The sequence below is a fragment of the Dipodomys merriami genome, unplaced genomic scaffold (assembly GCF_024711535.1).
Source record: "Dipodomys merriami isolate MVZ:Mamm:240054 unplaced genomic scaffold, mDipMer1.0.p SCAF_16, whole genome shotgun sequence".
Taxonomy (NCBI): domain Eukaryota; kingdom Metazoa; phylum Chordata; class Mammalia; order Rodentia; family Heteromyidae; genus Dipodomys; species Dipodomys merriami.
In genome coordinates this window covers 7,670,083-7,689,134 of record NW_027202937.1, presented here as the reverse complement: position 1 = coordinate 7,689,134, position 19,052 = coordinate 7,670,083, and the positions used below count along the sequence as shown (strand labels likewise).

The window sequence follows — 19,052 nt, the reverse complement described above, 5'->3', positions numbered from 1 at the left end:
TAGAAAGCTACAGTTACATATGAGTAAGCAGTATGCTGTGAGGTAGTTGAACTTCTCATGCCTTGGAATCAAAGACTACCCCTTCCTTCCCTATTCTACATTCCTCCTGGTTTACAATTCTTTCCAGTTTCAATGGGAATATGTAGAAATTGTGCATTGAACTTTTGAGATATGGTCTGTTTCCAAATCCAGGCTGGTTATCTGAGAAACTCCCTGAATGAAATTACATTGGATTGCTAGGCATTGGAGGCTCTTAGCTACTCAGTAGGCTGAGATCTGAGGATCGATGAATGAAGCCATCTGAGGCAGAAAAGCCTGCGAGACTCTAATCTTCAGTCAGTCATCAAAATGCCAGATGTGGAGCATGGCTCAAGTGCTAGTCTACCAGCCTTGAGTGAAAAAACGTTCAGGGAGGCTGCTAGGCTCAAAGTTAAGCTCCAGTACCAGCACAAAAAATATTACATTGGGTTGAAGTAACTTTCAGGTTAGCAGATTCATTTATCTACATAAAGGAGGGAAAGAGGTTGTCATAGACCAAGGGACAGGTAGCCCATCATGTGTAGCAGCTGCTGAGGTGTGTCTTACTTGCTTTATTTTTTAAATTAAAAAAAAACTAGGTTATTGACAAGACAATATTTCTGCTTGCTCGGGCTGCCAGCTCTTCCTTAGCTACATCTCTTCTGCTCTCCACTCCAGTTGGTGGATCTTTTGGAAGCTTCTGTCCCCTTCCTTTCTTATATCCTCTTCCTCTTTCACTGCCTTGTCCTCTTTCCTCTTTCTTCATGTCTCTGTGAGCTAGCTTTTCTGTGCATTTGCAAGGTGCACTCATCCTCTTGACTGTACGTCTGAAGGACTATTAAAGCAAAGAGACTGAATTAGGAGGAGATGAAACAGCCAGACACTAGTAGTCTACTGGTGGAATTGTTGAAAATGAATATTTAGAAACTGATGTTTAAGTTATAAACAGTAGCACTGGAAATGACAATGTATGTTCAAGAAGTAGATGATATTTGACATTGTACTTTCACAGACACTATTTAATCTTCAAACGACCCTGTTAAGTATTATCTTCCCAATTTTACAGTGGAGATCAAGTCAAAAGATGGGAGAGGAAAACTTATTTTTGAACTCTCATTGTCAAGTGCTATTAGGAACCCTTTGTGACGTGCCTAAGATTGCATAGCTAGTGAGAAGTAGACAATAGATTTGACCCGTGGTCACTGCCTTCATTGAAAGCAGTTCGTATACTTGGACTCGAGTAAGTTGACTAAGTGAAACTTGGACTTCTGGAGGTTGTTTTGTGTTATAAATCCATTGAAACACTTTCTTTTCTCTTTTCCAGCATCGGTTACAAGCCTTAGTGAGTCTGACAGTGAGACTGAAGGGAAGCAGCCCGGCTCCACCTCTTCGGACGATGCATTCAAAGCAGACTCCCTGGTGGAGGGAACATCTTCCCGCTACTCTATGTATAATAGTTTCTCCCAGAAGCTCATGGTATGCAGTGCTTTGTAAACTTTCTACAGCAACCCAGGAGAGTAGAGGGGAAAGGAAAACTGGAGTAGAGCATGGATATTTTTGTCTTTGTTTATTAGCTGCCAAAATTTAGCAGGGACTTTAGTTCCTTCCTGATAGAAGTGTCTGTCACAGTGGGATCATCCACAGAAAGTGCCTGTTTCTCCAGGTCCGTCCAGAAATGGACTACTTTCTGGTCTTTTTACTACTGAATTGCTCATACAAACACATGTGAAATATTCCCCCAAACACGGATATATCTCAGTGTATAAAGAGGCTTCATGCTGTGAGTTTTGCTCTAGTAAATGACTTGCTGTCAAAAGAAATGACTAGATTGTTCACTCCTTAGCACTAACATAAAGAAGAGCAGTATGATCTTTTCCAAAGAAGGCCCAGTTCTCTGTCTCAACTTTCACAACCACTGATCTAGTACAAGAAGGAAGAAGAATAGGGAAACCATTCACTTTCTAATCAAAATTTAGTGTATTGTGCAGTTTAGGAGTCCAAGTTTGTTTCCATCTACCTTCCAGAACATCACAGTTGACTCCTCTATTTTCTCTTGGATTCAAGAGTTGAGAGTTGCCATTGCTAAAGCTGTAGGTCATGTTTCTGGTTTGGGTGCCACAAGGTTTTGGGAGGTGGGAGATGGGGAGCCTGTGACTGAGCCTCTGAGCTGGAAGAAGGATTTATGGTTACTTAGAGATCCCTGCTAGCTCACAGCTGACATATTGGTGCTATCTAAGAGGATATAGGCCCTCCAGGAGGAATTAGATCTCTGCATTAGAGGTCTTTGATTAGTTAAGAGTCTGTGAGATTAGAGATTTGGGTCTCTCTGGTCCTTAGGTATGTACCCGGGACCCATAATTCCACAGTTTAGTGTGAAATTGTAGACTTTTAAAAAGTATTGCTGCCTGTAATCCTAACTACTCAGGAGGCTGAGATCTCAGGATCATGGTTTGAAGCCAGTCCAGGAAGGAAAGTCTGTGAGACCCATCTCCAGTTAACTAGCCAAAAGGCTCAAGAGGTAGAGCCACTAGCCTTGAGTGAAGAAGCCAAGCAAATGTTCAAGACCCTGAGTTCAAGTCCCAGTATCAGCACCCAAAGAAAGGATTGCTGTTCCTGGGCTTTGTAGTACTCTGTATACTTCAGTTTTATGTGAAGCAAGCTTTCCAGTTAATCCCTTGAAGAAGGGGTCTCTTGAAAGCCTTCATTGTCTTTACCTAGTAAGGTTACTTGGCTAAGAGAGAAGGTTGAAGCCACTACTGCTTGAAGCTGTTACATTTCAAATTCTCTTTTATCAACTTTATTCTGGATCTACTTTTCCCTTAATCAGACAAATGATCTGGAAGGGGAAGTTGTGCAGATGTCCAGTGAGATTCATTAAATACTTTTGGTGCTTTTAATTACAGCTGTGCAGTCCCTTCTCATTTATCTAATTTCTGGTTGCCCTAGACTTTCACCTGCAGAATAGTCAGTCACAGGATCTACAGCTGTTTGTGCTTTTCTTCATTCAGTTAGAAGGCAAACTTTCTCAGAGTTTATTACAATGTCTGGTCATGATAGAAGCTAAATAATTGTTTGTTGGACTGAACTAATTGTGTTCTGTTCTCTTTTTTTTCTTCAGGCCAAGATGGGATTCAGGGAAGGCGAAGGACTGGGCAAATACAGTCAGGGTCGGAAGGACATCGTCGAGGCCTCTAATCAGAAAGGTCGAAGAGGCTTGGGTCTGACCCTGCAGGGCTTTGATCAGGAGCTGAACGTGGACTGGCGGGATGAGCCAGAGGTAGCTGGTGAGGCAGGGGAGATGAGAGAGCCACTGGTGTATTTGGATGTGTGGCTTTGGCCAGCAGAGGTGGGAGGTGTGGAGACAGGAGGGCCACTGGTGTATTTGGGTGTGTGGCTTTATGAAAGCAGTGGTCCTTAGGCAGTATGACCAGGGTAATTATTGGGGGTTGGAACTGGTGATTATTGGGGTTTGGAACTAGTACTTTAAATGGAAGGTACTAGAAGATCAGGACATAAGGCTAGGTTATCTTTGCTGTCTGTTGCTTTCTAGGACTCTCTTAAGCTCTATAAGCAAAAGATACTCCAAGGCAGAGTTTAGCTCCACAGAGAAGTTTAATAAATAGGTACAACTTTCCACTAATAGAATAGGAAGCTGACAAGGTGATGCTCTCTCTGCTGAAAAGATTCAAGGAGGCCAAGTGAGCACCCGCTCTCATTGTATTAGAAACCATCTGAGATCTTTCCACCTCCACAAGTTCTAAACTTTTTTGGGGGGGCAGGGGCAGGGGTCAGTCATGGGGCTTGAACTCAGGGTTTGGGCACTGTCCCTGAGCTCAAAACCAGAGCACTACCACTCTGAGCTATAGCATCACTTCCAGTGTTCTAGTGGTTCATTGGAGATAAGAGTCTCACGGATTTTCCTACTTGGGCTGGCTTTGAACTGCGATCCTCAGATCTCAGCCTCCTGAGTAACTAGGATTACAGGTGTGAACCACTTCTGCTCCGTGGTATTTGCCTTTTCTGTGTAGCTTTTCTGTTGTGGTTTTAGTCTGTTTATGTATTTGAGTACAATTTGTTGGAAGATAAAAACAGTCTAGATCCTTGTTCATGGGATAGATAGTGTTTAGATTTGATATTAACTAATACCCTACTTAGTTCACAAAGTGTTTGAAATAGTTATAATAAAAGCACTTAAAATCATGGTGAGATATTACTGAGTCAAGATTAGAGAAAATAAGGCACAGATATCCTAACCTTCTATATAGTTGTTTCAGGTATGGTTCTGAATGCTGAAAAACTGCTTTGTTTTTGTCTCCCTGATATTACAACTCAGGAAAGAAGTATATGAATTGATGCACGATGTGAGTCTAATAAGCCTTCAGAGTAAGGCTCAAGACAAGCCAGGAGCTAACAAGTCCAGAGGTCTTGCTCTGCTTCCTCATGGCTGCAGATGAGACCAGTGCATGAAACAGTGCAGAACAGGGCAAAGACTTGTAATCAGTTGCTAGGTATAGGCTCTTGCCTCTGAAATACCTCATGCTTTCCTCATACTCACTTCTGTTAGAACAAGTACTTACAGTCCCTGATCCTTTCACTGAGGAAAATTTGAATGAACTTCATTAAATTCCCAATCTAAATGTTATTCATTAAATCTTCCTTTTTAATGGGGATAGGCTATTGAAATTCCTTTTTGTGGTGAGGCTGTTCCTGTTAGAAGAGTTTGATTCTGCCAGTCATTGGTAGCTATTTCTTTAAGGCAGATGAGTCTGGGTGAGTTGAGGTGATTGTCTACTCCTGGAGTCTCTGTAGGGAAAGTAATCAGTGGTGGCTAGAGCCCAGTATTATGGAATTCAAGATCTGAGGCTTTGGGCGAGGTCTGCTCTGCAGGTAGCCTTAATGGACAGCCTTTGATGGGGAGATTGACTGCTTTTGCTTAACAAAATAACATCCAATATGTATATGAGCATCTTGTTTTCTATAATTTATAATTTACATGTATGCTTAAGGGTGATGGATTTGGCCAGGGGAAGAAACCATGATTTACTGCTAGATTCATGGACAAAAGCCTTCAGTAATTTTCTTTTCAACCTTTTCTTTGATGATGGTGGTTGGCTTCCCTCAAGACCTTACACTGTGATACAGTTTTATGCCTTTTAGAGCATGTAATGTTACCTTTAATCACATTGCTTCAATTTGCAATGGTGAATCTCTTCTCCACACTTGCTCTGACTTGCTCTGGAGGCAGTTTGTGAAGCTACCACACAGGGTAGCCACCTAGTTAGGTTTTATAATCCATGTTTGTCTAGTCCAATGGTACTTCACCCTGAATGCACAGTTAGTCAGCTAGGGGCTTTTTTGATGAAGGCTGGGGCTAGGTGGTGGGGTGGTGATGCTGGTACCAAGGCTTTAACTCAGGGTCTTACACTCTCACTCAGTGTTCTTGTTCAAGGCTGGTGCTCTACCATTTGAGCGATGCTTCTAGGCTGGCATTTTTTGGGTTAATTGTAGAAAGACTCCTTCGGACTTTTCTGCTGCTGGCTGGCTTTAAATCTCAATCCTCTAGGTCTCAACCTCCTGAAAGCTAGGATTTCAGGCATATGTCACCAGTTCCAGGCATGAGACTCTCTTCCAGTTAACTAGCCAACCTAGAATTGGAGGTATAGTTCAAGTAGAGCACCAGCCTTGAGCAAAAAAAAAAAAGCAAGAATGTGAGGCCCCAAGTTCAAGTCCCAGTCCTGGCACAAAACCAAACCAAACCAAAACAAATACATTTTCAGTCCCTACTTTAGGCCATCATAATCTTATTGAAATGGGGCCAAGGCTTCAGGGTTTTTTATTTATTTATTTGCTAGTACAGGTATTTGAACGCTGGGCCTCACACTTGCTCAACTCGCTTGCTTAGTACTATTCTACCACTTGAGTCACACCTTCAGCCAGCATTATTTTGGAAGTAGAGTCTCATGGGCTTTTTCACTGGGGCTGGCCTTGAATCATGCTCCTCTAGATATTAGCCTCCTGAGTAGTTAGGATTTCAGGGTTGAGCTACTGGTCTCATTTCTTTTTAGAAGCTCTGTAAGAGATCCTAATATATATGAGCCAAATGAGAACCAGTAATTTGTGGGGGGTGGGGGGGTGGTCCTGGGGCTTGAACTCAGGGCCCTGGGCCACTGTCTCTGAGCTTATTGTGTGTGTGTGTGTGTGTGTGTGTTGATTCTGGGGCCTGAAATCAAGGCGTGGGCACTATCCCTGGGCTTTTTGCTCAAGGCTAGCTTTCCTTCCCTGGGCTGGCTTAGAACCACAATCCTCAGATCTTACCCTCCTAAGTAGTTAGGATGACATGTGAGAACCACCAACAACCAGCAGAGATATATTAGTTTAATTTGGCATTCCAAGCACTTACCCATAGTAGGTATTCATGAAATAAGTCAATGTATATTCTACAAAAATTAAGCAAAGTGAGGGAAGGGTTGGCTTCAAAGAGATGGGTGAGAATGTTGAAAGGGGAGACAACAAGATGCATTGTATTCATAAACTGCTTTGTTAATTGGCAACTCCTTTGTACAACTACTTAAAGATAATCTAATAATAGAAGAAGATTGGAACAAACAAAAGAAATCTTCAAGACTTGGAAATTTCTAGAGGACTCACCAGAGGCCAGATAGTGGAGGCTGAAATCTTAGGATTATAGTTCAAAATTAGCCCAGACAGGAAAGTCCATGAGATTCTAATCTCTGATTAACCACCAAAAAGCCAGAAGTGAAGCTGTGGTTCGGATTACAGGTGGCTCACACCTGTAATCTCAGGAGGCTAAGATCTGAGGATTGTGGTTTGAAGCCAGCTTGGGCAGGAAAGTCCATGACTCTTCAATTAATCACTAGAAAACTGGAAGTGGCTCTGTGGCTCAAAGTAGTAAAACACTAGCTTTGAGTGAAAAAGCTCAAGGGTAGTGCCCAGGCCTTGTGTTTGAGCCCCATGACCACCACCATCACCACCACCAACAAAAAAAGGCACAGTACCCAAGCTCTGAGTTCAAGCCCCACTACCACACAACACACTCACAAAGGACACAGCAGAATTGGAGCTGGCCTTCAGAAGTCATACTACAGAATTGGAGCTTTTACACCTCACGTTTGACTATTGCTTCAGCAACTTGGGTGCATCTCTGTCTGAGACCATTGATTATTTTGGAGAGGTTCTGGTGAGCTGGAGCCCCATGGGTCTTACCTGACCTTGCTTCTCTTTTTTTGTAGCCCAGTGCCTGTGAACAGGTATCATGGTTCCCAGAATGTACCACTGAAATTCCTGACACTCAAGAAATGAGTGATTGGATGGTTGTGGGAGAGGTAAGATTTCAGGAAAATGCATCCCTGATTCTTAGCGCTTTTTTGACTCTTCTCCTTTGAGCCCAGTGTGTATGTAGATTTGCCGTTTTAAGAAAGATGTGCAACTGACCACTCTGAAAGGAGTAGAGAGAGCTATGTCACAAGGTTGTGTCAAGTGCTGTACAAATGTACCCCTGGGAGTTGTGGTGACTGGTTTTTCCCTTAGACATGTAACTTTCAAGGCAGACAAAGTGTTTAACCTCTATCTCTTCCTTGTGAATGCTTTTTGGAATGACCTATTATGTGTCTGGGTATGTTCTGGTCATTGTGGGCACTGATCCAGGTAAGATAAAAAGACTGTTTCTGTCATCAATAAGTAATGAGGGAATGGCCATACATAAGGATAAAGTAGATGGCTACCAAATCAGTGTGGTCTAGAGCACACTTCTCAGAGTATAGGGCCCCTGGGGATCACCAGTACCCTTTCAGGGTAATCCACACAGTTAAAGTTATCTTCAAAATGATATTGAAAAAGTTATGCACCTCATCACTTTCATTATTCCCTAAGTGTCCAGTGGAGTTTTCTAGAGGCTGTGGCATTTTATATTACATGTGATCGAGATACAAAAGAGTGTCTAGCTGCCTTTCTAGTCAGCTAGATATTGAAAAGATTTACAAAAATAGAAAATAGAACAACTCACTAAACTGTCTTTGCAAATAAGGTTGTTTTTTTTTGTCGGTCATGGGGCCTGAACTCTGGGCCCGGGTGCTGTCCCTCAGCTCTTCAGTTCAAGGTTAGCACTCCACTGTTTGAGCCACAGCGCCACTTCCGGCTTTTTCTGCTTATGTGGTGCTGAGGAATTGAACCCAGAGCCTCATACATGCAAGGCAAGCACTTTAACACTGAGCCACCTTCCCAGCCCATTTTTTAAATAAAATGATTTAGGTTACATTGCTCTTTTAAACTGAATTAAGAAACTTCTGTTTCAATCTTCCTTCCTTCCTTCTTTCCTTCCTTCCTTTCCTTCCCTTCCTTCCTTCCTTCCTTCCTTCCTTCCTTCCTTCCTTCCTTCCTTCCTTCCTTCCTTCCTTCCTTCCTTCCTTCCTTCCTTCCTTCCTTCCTTCCTTCCTTCCTTCCTTCCTTCCTTCCTTCCTTCCTTCCTTCCTTCCTTCCTTCCTTCCTTCCTTCCTTCCTTCCTTTATATTTTTGCCAGTCCTGGGGCTTGAACTCAGGGCCTGGGCACTGTCCCTGAGCCTCTCTGTGCTCAAGGCTAGCACTCTACCACTTCAGCCACAGCACCTTTTCCAGCTTTTTCTGTTGATGTGGTACTGAGGAATTAAACCCAGGGCTTCATGCATGCTAGACAAGCACTCTACCACTGAGCCACATTTCCAGCCCTGTTTCAGTTTCTTTTAATTAATTGATATCTATATGTCTAACTCAGATATCAGTGTTTTGCTTTTGTTTTCCAGTGCTAATAATGGAACTCATGTTAGTCAAGCACTCTGACACTGAGCTGCATCCCTCCTGCAGAGTTAATGATTCTGAAGAGTTTAAAACCTTAGACCAGGCTGGTGGCTCACATCTGTAATCCTAGTTACTCAGGAGGCTGAGATCTGAGGATGGCAGTTCAAAGCCAGCCTAGGCAGAAAAGTCTGTGAGACTCCTTATCTCTAATTAACCATCAAAAAGCTGGAAGTAGAAGCATGGCTCAAGTGGTAGAGCGCTAACTTGAGTGAAAAAGTTAAAGGAGAGCAAGTGTCCTGGCCTTGAGTTCAAGCCCCACACACAAAAAAAAACCAAATTAAAAAAAAACCCAAGCCTGAGAGCCCAGCTGACCATCATTGGTTCACAGGTAGTGGAGGTAGTCACTCCTGGGTGTAGGGCTGGATCTGACATTCCATAAGGCCCTTTGAATCCTGGTATCAAGCATTTGTCCTCCTCTGAGTGAGAGGCTTCCTAGCTGAAGGACATGCTTATGTCATTTGGGCAACACCCATCCTGCCTTCCTTTCAGGGCAGACAGTTTGCAAGTCTCCTTCCTGTTTGCTTTTCCCAGGCTCAGCATTCATGTGTCTTGTTTCCATATGGTGCTCTACTCAGAGCTCCCAGGGGCCTGCTTCATCTTGAAGCCATCTGGAGTACAGCCAGAGGGATTTAGAATTGTCTCTTTCCTGCCCTTCAGGGATTGATGTTTCTTGGCAGGGACTCCAGCCTCTTCTTGCTCTGCTCACTCCCAACCCTGATTCATCCATTCACCCTGACCCTATACACTGTCACACTTGGACATTGTTTGTTTTTCTTCCCCTGTAGAGAAAGATGGTTATTGAAGATGAAACAGAGTTTTGTGGAGAAGAGCTGCTTCACAGTGTGCTACAGTGTAAGGTGAGGCCTGTGGCTGGAACCAGAGGTAAAACCCTCGTGGGGGATACTTAGCTAGGCTTTCCCAACACTACTTTTGAGTCAGTGTGATGAGGCTGAGATTGAGTTTTTTGGTTTTTGTTTTTTAAAATCAGGAATGTAAGTTAGAATGTGTCTTTGAGGTTGTGTGGTTACTTTTCCCTCATGACTGTCTGGCCTTGTAATGATTTGATCATCCCACATTAGTGATACAAGGGAGGTTTCCTTGTGGCATTTCCACACATATGAACAAAATGTACTTATCCCTCCATCACTCTCCTCTACCCACTCCCTCTTCTTAAACCAATTTCAGAAAACTTTATTGTTCTATTTTCGTATATGCAAATAAACTATGTGGGTCATATTCATCCTCATTCACCTCTTTTTTTTTTTGGCTTCCTACCTCTCACTGTTAAACCCTACATCTGAGCCTATTTTACTTAAATGTCTTTTTCTTTTGATGGTCCTAGGGCTTGAATTCAGGCCTGGGCACTGTCTCTGAGCCTCTTTGTGCTCAAGGGTAGTGTTCTACCACTTGAGTGACAGTGCCACTTTTGGCTTTTACTGAGTGGTTTACTGGAGATAAGAGTCTTGTGGACTTTTCTGCCTGGGCTGGCTTTGAACCACTATCCTCAGATATCACCTTCTGGGTAGCTAGGATTACATGTGTGAGCCACCAATGTCCAGCTTTAAATGTCTTTTTTTTTTTTGTCATTGTGTATTAATCACACCAAGGGATTTTACTATGGTATTTCAAACATGGATACATTATATTTTGCTCAAAAAGACTCTCTTTCTTTCTTGATTTCTCTTCCCTGCCTTCCAATCCCCTATTGAAGAACATCCTTATGCCATCTCCTTACCTCTGTGTCTTTTAGTGTTGTGCTGTTAGCAGGATTCAGTAGCAGGAAAGGATTTGCTTTATCTCAGTGGATAAATTCACTGTAATTCCTCAAGTGCCCAGTATAGCCAAATACTCTGAGTCATTATTTAGCATCAGATAAACCTGAATTCAAACACTAATTTTACAATGTTTTTCTTTTCTGTGTGTGTGTGTGTGTGTGTGTGTGTGTGTGTGTGTGTGTGTGTGTGTGTGTGTGTGTGTGTGTGTGTGTGTGTGTGTGTGTGTGTGCGCGTGCATGCATTCATGCGTGTGTGTGCGCACAACTTGGGGCCATTTGCTTCAGAGTCTTAGAGCTTGTTTCTGTATCTATAAAATGGGAGAAAATACTTCTCCAGATGCTTGTGAGAGTTAAGGGAAATAGAGGATGTATAGTAGCTGGGTAAATGTTGGTGTCCCATTGACATTTTTCTGGCTTGATTGTTAATTGTGAAACACATTCCGAGGATAGAATGAACCAGGGAAATTGAGGAGGAGATGGGTTGGGGAAGAATGAAGGCTTCACAACAGTCTCACAGTGGTTATTTTTGTTAGAGTTGAGACTATAAGGTGACTGGATCCCAGGTTAAGTAAGGAAGTTGGAGAAGGAAATTACAGGGCAGAAGGGTCTCACTGTGTATGCATGGATACACTTGAAATTCTGTTCTTGGTGTGTTTCCTTCTCTGTATCTGAGCCAAGGTCAAGGATGTCAGACTGCATACACTGGAAAGTTGCTGCTGGTGTGGGGAAATCATTGCTACAGGATTAGCATTGTCAGAAAGGTGGTTCTGTGTGTAGTGAGATGTGCTATGTTTTAATCTCTTACTGCATGGCAGGCACCTGCTCTGCTTTGTTTTGTGGTGGAGGGTTACAGTGACTGAGCACTTTGTCTAGGGTAACACCATTGGTCCTTTCAAAGCTGAGATGAGCAGGAGTGTGACTTCTTGGAGGGCTGTGTATCTTGATACCCCTGTCCTATCTCAGGACAGGTATAGGGATAGCACTTACCTGGAGAATTTTGTTTCTCTTTGGGCAGAGTGTGTTTGACATCCTGGATGGAGAGGAGATGCGACGAGCTCGGACCAGGGCCAATCCCTATGAGATGATCCGAGGAGTCTTCTTCCTCAACAGGTTTGCCAATCGTTCCCTTCCCTCCCAGCATGCACTGCTCTGCTTTTCCTTTAGTCCTCAGCTTTCTTTACACCTAGAACTGAATCACACTTTTCTATCTTGCTGTGTTTCAGGGCAGCGATGAAGATGGCTAACATGGATTTTGTGTTCGATCGCATGTTTACAAATCCTCGGGACTCTTACGGGGTGAGAATTTGTGGTGCTGAGTAGACTTAAGCTTCACCAGCTCAGAAATTGCAATTTGTTCCCTGTGAGAGTATTTCTTCTGCTGTGTGCTCCCCTGATAGAGTCCCTCAGTGCTTCCCATGGTCCCAGGAGTATTCTGGTTTGCAGAAGGCTCTAGAACTGCACTAAGATCTGTTAATTTTAGTGGGGCCACGTTCCCTCTCTACCCCTCTGAACAAGCTTTGCGCAGGATTATGATTAGTTTTTGGTCTGTCTCAAGAAGTCACATAGAGAAAGATGATTCTCTTTATATTATTGTTATTACTACTATTATTATTATCTTTTAGTAATTATAAAAGAAGTTTCAGTTCAACAAATCAGTTCATAAGTACAGTGAATCTTGGTCAGTGTCACCCCTTCTGTGATTAAGATGATTTTCTGTTCTGCTGTATTTCATTTCTCTGAACACGGAAACCTAGTAATGACAGAGTAAGCAAAAATGGAGACTTCACTCTAGAGTTGCCTTTAGAGTTTCAGAGCATTTTACCTAGTTCTAGAAAGTTAGTTTTTCTTTGACAATGGCAGGCCAGAGCCAGCTTTTTCCCGAACCTGTTTCTGCTTTACTCACCTTCGTTCCACCAGAACCTCCAGTTACCTACCGGCTGAAGAAACTTATTTCCAAGTTTCTTAATGTTTCATCTCCCTCTGCCTAGCAACTTGTTCCATGCTGACAGCACTGGCATGGAGGCCCCTCTAGCCTTTACTCATTTTTATCTCCTAGGGTGCTCTCCCCATTTTCCAGGACCAGCAGGCAGCATAAAAGGGATCTTGGAATTAGCATCTTGAGAAAATTAGGTTGATATAATGTTGATTTAATTTTCTGAGCTCCCAATGATTTCCTTTAGACCCCTGCCTGGAGAGGAACTCTGTTAAGCTGATGGGAAGTCTCGATGTCATTTTGAGCTTTTGAATGTAAACGCCTCCAGCAGCTGGTATCTGGTTATTGTCTTTGGCTGTCATGAAAATGAAGTAGACACCAGGACTGTACCATTCAGGTGTCAGGGGGAGAGGGTAGTTATGTAGGAAGAAGCAGCTGGGTTTATAATGCTGCCTTCTCCTTCAGGCAGCCTCTTGACCTGAATTGATTGCTAGTGGCCATGGAGAATTGCCCTTTCAGAGATGCTTCTCTGCACTCCCACTATAAAAAGTGATTTCTCTTGAATCCCTGATGTTTTCTTCTTTCTCTTCACCTCCATTTTCCCCTGAGGACCAGAGTGACAGCCAAGCCCAGTAGGCTCGGCTTGGTGTGATTTTCTTTTTCAGGCTAGCAGATAGAGACACCACAGCAGATACCCAGCAGAGGTAGGAGTGCCCAGAGGCCCAGGCACCATTCAGGCTTGCTAGGGTCTTGGGACTCTTAGATCAGGCAGATTATAGATTAAGAGAGAATTTGAGGTTTGGAGTATTGTAGAGAAGTGTGTGTGTGTATGTGTGTGTGTGTGTGTGTATGTGTGTGTGTGTGTGTGTAGAGAAGTGTGTGTGTGTGTGTGTGTGTAGAGAAGTGTGTGTGTGTGTGTGTGTAGAGAAGTGTGTGTGTGTGTGTGTGTGTGTGTGTGTGTGTGTGTGTAAGCAAACTAGGCCTCTGGTGCTATAGGCTATAGGCTATTGTAAAAAGGAGACAAGGATCTAGAGAGGACAAGAGTGAAATTGGAAGCAACAAGAGAAGAGAATTTATCTCCTTGGGGTATATGGAAACATTATGTGAGAGATTTGTGTGTCCAGGGATGTTGCTTAGTGAGAAAACATTGAAGTGTAACAGAGGACAAAAAGTATAGCTCTTTGTTTCAGTCCTGTCTTAGGGAAAATTAGGCAGCATGTACAGTGTACTCTGTGTGGAATACTATACTTGGTGGAGGAAGATATGGAGAGGACAAGAGTTTGGACCCTAGGGAAGTGGATCTAGTCAAATATAATATCATCTTACATTTGCATATATTTTATGGTTTAGAAAGACCTTTGTGATAGGATACTTTATTTAATCCTCCAACAGCCTTGAGAAGTAAATCCCTTTCAGGGAGCTTAAGCTTGCTGACTTAAATTTTGTGCCTGTCTTTGACTTGCACAGTCAGTGACAACCAAGAACCCTGGCTGTCTTCTATGAACAGACTCGTAGTTATGACTCGTGAAGGCCCTCATTTTGAAATCATGCAGAATTTAGACGTTGGTAGAAGAGATGAGAAGCTCTCATTCAGTCACTGCCCTTCCAGACTAATCTAGAGCCATGGCCAAAGCCTTTCCAGGGCCAAGAACATTGTTCTTTGCAGTGTGTGTAGGGCTTGAATTTGTGACCCGTTTCCTCGCCACTGTGATGAAATGCCATGAAGTCTGTGTGTGCATGTGTGTGTGCATGTGTGTGCGCGCGTGCACAGATGAATATAATCCAAAAATAGGAATAATTAGTGGATCAGGAACAAAGACTATTGGGGCAGAGTAGTAAGGAAGCTGGGAAAGAACTGATATACCCTAGCATACCTGGAGTGGGCTTGTCACAGGATGATTATTTTTAGCCACAGTTGCTGTTTTGATAAAATTGGATAGCTGTCATCAGAGGCAAGATCCTTGTCACCTAGAAGTGACTGGTTTTGAGCATGTTGTATGTCTCTTTCTTGTAACTTGAAGCTTCTTGATCTTTATCTAGCAGTTGCAAAATTCTGGACAAGCTGTCAGTCATAGCAACCCTCTGGAGAAGGAAAGCAGGGGTCCCTGGGCATCTTCGTCCTCTGTGGTCATTCGCTCCTGGAGCTTACTCTGTTGTCCCAGTGCAGATGGTCTGGCTTTCGTGATATGTCAGTGGAGTTCATCGTCTGGGTTCAAGAATGGGTCAGAGCAGCCGTAGCATTTGTTATAGAGAGTACAGCCTGTGGTGTAGACCAGTGCAGGGGAGGACAGGGAGATCCCAGGTGATGTGGGGCCTTGGATCAGATTCTGGAATGGAAAAAGGATGCTAGTGAGATCTGAATGAAGTTGGAATTTTAACAGTAATGTACCAATGCTGGTTTTTTAGTTTTGACAAACGTATCATGGTGATGTGAGATGTTGACAAAAGTGGCAACTTGGTGAAGGGTGCAGATATCTATCTTGGTACTTTTCTGTAGATCAGAAATTACTCTAAAATAAGTTAATTGGAAACAATAGTTGAGAGAGCCAAGGAGCAAGCCAGAATGGCTGATGTTAGAGCCCCCAGACTTTGGTTGAACAGGAAGGGCAGAGTCAATAGTGCCTGCATTCTGGTTTAACTTTGTTGCAGGCTGGCTGTGGACAGGGTGCTTATGTCTTAGTACCTCTTTTCCCCTACCTATAATGAGGGCATGCAGCACCCACTTTTCTTGGAAGTATTCATGAAAGGCAAAATATGGTGAGGAAAAGACCCTGAGAAGTAAAAATACCACTCGGATACCTCAAGGAGATGAGGTTTTTGTTTTTTTTTAATTTATTTAATTTATTTTTTTTTTGGTCCGGTCGTGGGGCCTGAACTCTGGGCCTGGGCGCTGTCCCTCAGCTCTTCAGCTCAAGGCCAGCGTTCTACCACTTGAGCCACAGCGCCACTTCCGGCTTTTTTCTTTTTGCTTATGTGGTGCTGAGGAATCGAACCCAGGGCCTCATGCATGCAAGGCAAGTGCTCTACCACTGAGCCACCATCCCAGCCCGAGTTTTTTGTTTTTTATTTCTTGTTTTTTATTTTTATTTTTGGTCTGTCATGGGATTTGAACTCAGGGCCTGGGAGCTGTCCCTGAGCTCTTTTGCTCAAGGGTAGTGCCCTACCACTTTGAGCTACAACTCCACTTCTGGTTTTTGAGTGGTTCATTGGAGATAACAGTCTCATGGGGACTTTCCTTATTGGGCTAGCTTGGAACTGCAATCCTCAGATCTCAGCCTCCTGAGTAACTAGAATTACAGGTGTAGGCCGCCAGCATCTGTCTCATTTTTAAATTTTTAAATTGTTATAAAGATGATATGCCAGAGGGGTTACAGTTACATACGTCAGGTAATTAGTACATTTCTTTCTGGATAGTGTTACTTTCTTCCCAGTTTTTTTTTTTCTCCCAGTTTTTCCCTCCTATCCCCACCCACAAATTATATATTTCATTTTCTACATAGTATCTAGAGAGTACCACTGCTGCATTTGTTCCCCCTGTTTATCTGTTTTTGTCTTGGTACTGGTACCGAAACTTGTCCTTGAGCTCTTATTTTGCTGCCCTCCAGCCTCCCCCACCCCCCACCCATGCTAGTACTCTACCACTTGAGCCACTTCTCCAGTTCCAGCTTTTTGGTGACTAGTTGGAGACAAGAATCTCAAAGATTTGTCTGTCAGGCTGGCTTTGAACTTCGATCCTCATGCCTCTAGCTCCTGGTTGTAGGAGATGTTTTTATTAAGCATCTGAGCTAGGCCTAGTTATATGAAGGACTTGGGAATAAGGGTTTGCTTAGGAGACTGCAGAGGGCGATGCTCACAGAAGATAGGCATCTTGGGTGTTATGGCCTTGGCAAGAGAAGGCTTCGTTCCCACCCACCCCACCCCCATTCTCCTTCCCTATCTCTCTCCTCATCTCTGTTTCTGCTGCTTCCCTTACAGAAGCAACTAGTGAAGGACCGGGAGCCTGAGCTTCTGTACTTTGCTGATGTCTGCGCAGGCCCGGGAGGCTTCTCAGAGTATGTGCTGTGGAGGAAGAAGTGGCACGCGAAGGGCTTCGGGATGACTCTGAAGGGGCCTAATGACTTCAAACTGGAGGACTTCTACTCAGCCTCCAGTGAGCTCTTCGAGCCCTATTACGGTAGGAGCTCTGAACAGGCAGAGGTACAAGGGACAGCACAGGACGAAAGAAGTTACCCAGCTTACCCCTGGCACCTGTTACCACGTGCCTTGAGTTTCTCCCTAGGTTTCTTAGCCTGGGGTTCACAGTCTCTGCTGTGAGGGTCTTAGTTCTCTCTGGACTGCCCCATTTTATAACAGGACTGCAGAATTCAGGTTAAACACTCCACTAGCCAAACTCTCATCAAAGCCATATTAATTCCTCCTTACAGGAGCACTCTTCTCATGTGGTGACAGCAGATAATGAAACTGGCTGATCTCTGGCTGAGAACTGGCAGGGTTATTAACAAATAGCAACCACATGCCCATCTCCAGCCCTGTGTGAGGGGCGTGGAATGCACTGGGTAGCAGACAGCTCAGCAGGCCAGCGGTTCCTCTGCTCTGTCTGCTCTGACTTGATTTTTGTGATTTGGCAGCAAATCTGAGCCCTGCCCCCTCTCCCTCTCCCAGACTTTCTGAGTATCTGCATCCACTGTCTCAGAAGACTCATGTTCTAGCTCCTGGTGTGTTTAGGGTGGGTGAACTCACAAGGAATCTATGTCCTGCCAGGTGAGGGTGGGATTGATGGAGATGGAGATATCACCCGTCCGGAGAATATCACTGCATTTCGGAATTTTGTCCTGGATAACACAGATCGAAAGGGAGTCCACTTCCTGATGGCTGACGGGGTAGGTGAACTCTCTCCATACAGTGATACTTTAGGGATTTGTTAATTTAGAGCAGGAGTGGGCAATGTCCAGCCCACAGGCCATATGACACCTATGAAATTATTTTGCGCCTGCTGGGGCTTCTCATTGGCTGCTTGTGGCCTGCAAATGATATTATAAATATCCAAATGACCCTTGGTTGAGAAAAAGGCTCTTCACTCCAGATTTAGAAGTTTGAGTTTGGTTTGGTTTGGTCCTTAAGCAGCTGCTTGAGCCACTGAAGGAGTTCGCTCCAGCTTCATCCAGCAGTTCTCACCTGCTGATCTTGTATTGCAGGCGGTCCTCCTAGGAATGAGCTATGTCTGAACTCTGGCAGAAGGACAGATTGTGTGTCCTTGCCCCTGGGCCATATGATTAGAGAAGAGCCTTGGGAGCTCATTGCATGGCCTCTGAGAAGGAGGAAGGCAAGGTGTCAGGGGTCTCAACACACTCTGACTCCCTAGAGCTTGGTGCACCACAGAGAACAGCGGGACAGGATAGCAGGACAGGCATGGCATGGGAAGGGGGGTGAGGATGCCCCTACTGGACAGGTGTGGGGTCTGCTACCCCTGAGGCAGCCACTGCAATGGACTGGCAGTGGGAGCCCAGACCTGGGCTTTTTTTTAAATAAAAAATATATGAATAAATGTGTATTTTTGAGAAACACTGCTAAACATTTTTTGTTGCCAGTCCTGGAGCTTGAACTCAGGGGCTGGGCACTGTCCCTGAGCTTCTTTTGCTCAAGGCTAGCACTCTACCACTTGAGCCACAGTGCCACTTCCAGCTTTTCTGTATTTGTGCTATTGAGGAATAGAATCTAAGGCTTCATGCACGCTAGGCAAGCACTCTACAACTAAGCCACATTCCCAGCCTCATCTGTTAATTTTTTTTTTTTTTTTGGTAGTTCCTGGGGCTTGAACTCTGGGCCTGTGTGCTATCCCTCAGCTCTTCAGCTCAAGGCAAGCACTCTACCACTTGAGCCATAGCACCACTTCTGGCTTTTTCTGTGTATGTGGTACTGAGTAATGGAACCCAGGACTTCATACATTCCCAGCCCTGCTAAACATTTTTGATTCTGCGTTGTTTAGCTATTGTTTTTTTAAGACTGAGAGGGAGACATAGTCTTTTTGGGGCCAGCTTCCTTTTTAATTTTTTTAAAACTTTTTTTTAATTTTAAGAAATACGGAACAAAATATTTATCATCAAAACTATTAAGTATATGGTCCGGTAGTGCTAAGTATATTCACACTGTTGTGCAACAGATTTCCAGAACTTTAAATTTTGCAAAACTGAAAGTGTACCTATTAAATAACTTTCCTTTTCCTCCCTATCTCCTGGCTTTTTTTTTTTTCCCTACATAGCTTGACTCTCAACTGCCTGCTCCCTGCCATAGCACAACAAAGATAGACACCCTCTAGGAAGAGCAGTACTTGTTCTTTGAGCAGATTCCCATGGACTAGGTTAGATGGCTTTAGGACAGGGTAGGGGATAGTAGGGAAATAATCCTTGGTGGAGAGTGAGAGAGCAAGAACAAGACAGAGGAGGAGAGGAGAAGGAACGGGGAAAGGGAAGTGTGGAG

General features: G+C 43.8%; 1 protein-coding gene across 3 annotated transcripts in view; it reads left to right on the top strand.

Annotated features, from left to right (window-relative positions):
* Positions 1-19,052, top strand: part of Cmtr1 (cap methyltransferase 1) — a 54,216-nt gene that overhangs the window by 15,642 nt on the left and 19,522 nt on the right. For 2 of the 3 annotated variants that reach the window (XM_070023851.1, XM_070023852.1), the window contains exons 3-10: positions 1,343-1,494; positions 3,137-3,295; positions 7,269-7,361; positions 9,654-9,725; positions 11,658-11,752; positions 11,866-11,938; positions 16,551-16,749; positions 17,337-17,455. In XM_070023851.1, the coding sequence (XP_069879952.1) occupies positions 1,343-1,494; positions 3,137-3,295; positions 7,269-7,361; positions 9,654-9,725; positions 11,658-11,752; positions 11,866-11,938; positions 16,551-16,749; positions 17,337-17,455 (962 nt within the window). The remainder of the gene's footprint in view (positions 1-1,342; positions 1,495-3,136; positions 3,296-7,268; positions 7,362-9,653; positions 9,726-11,657; positions 11,753-11,865; positions 11,939-16,550; positions 16,750-17,336; positions 17,456-19,052) is intronic. The other variant, XM_070023853.1, reaches the window with a different exon arrangement.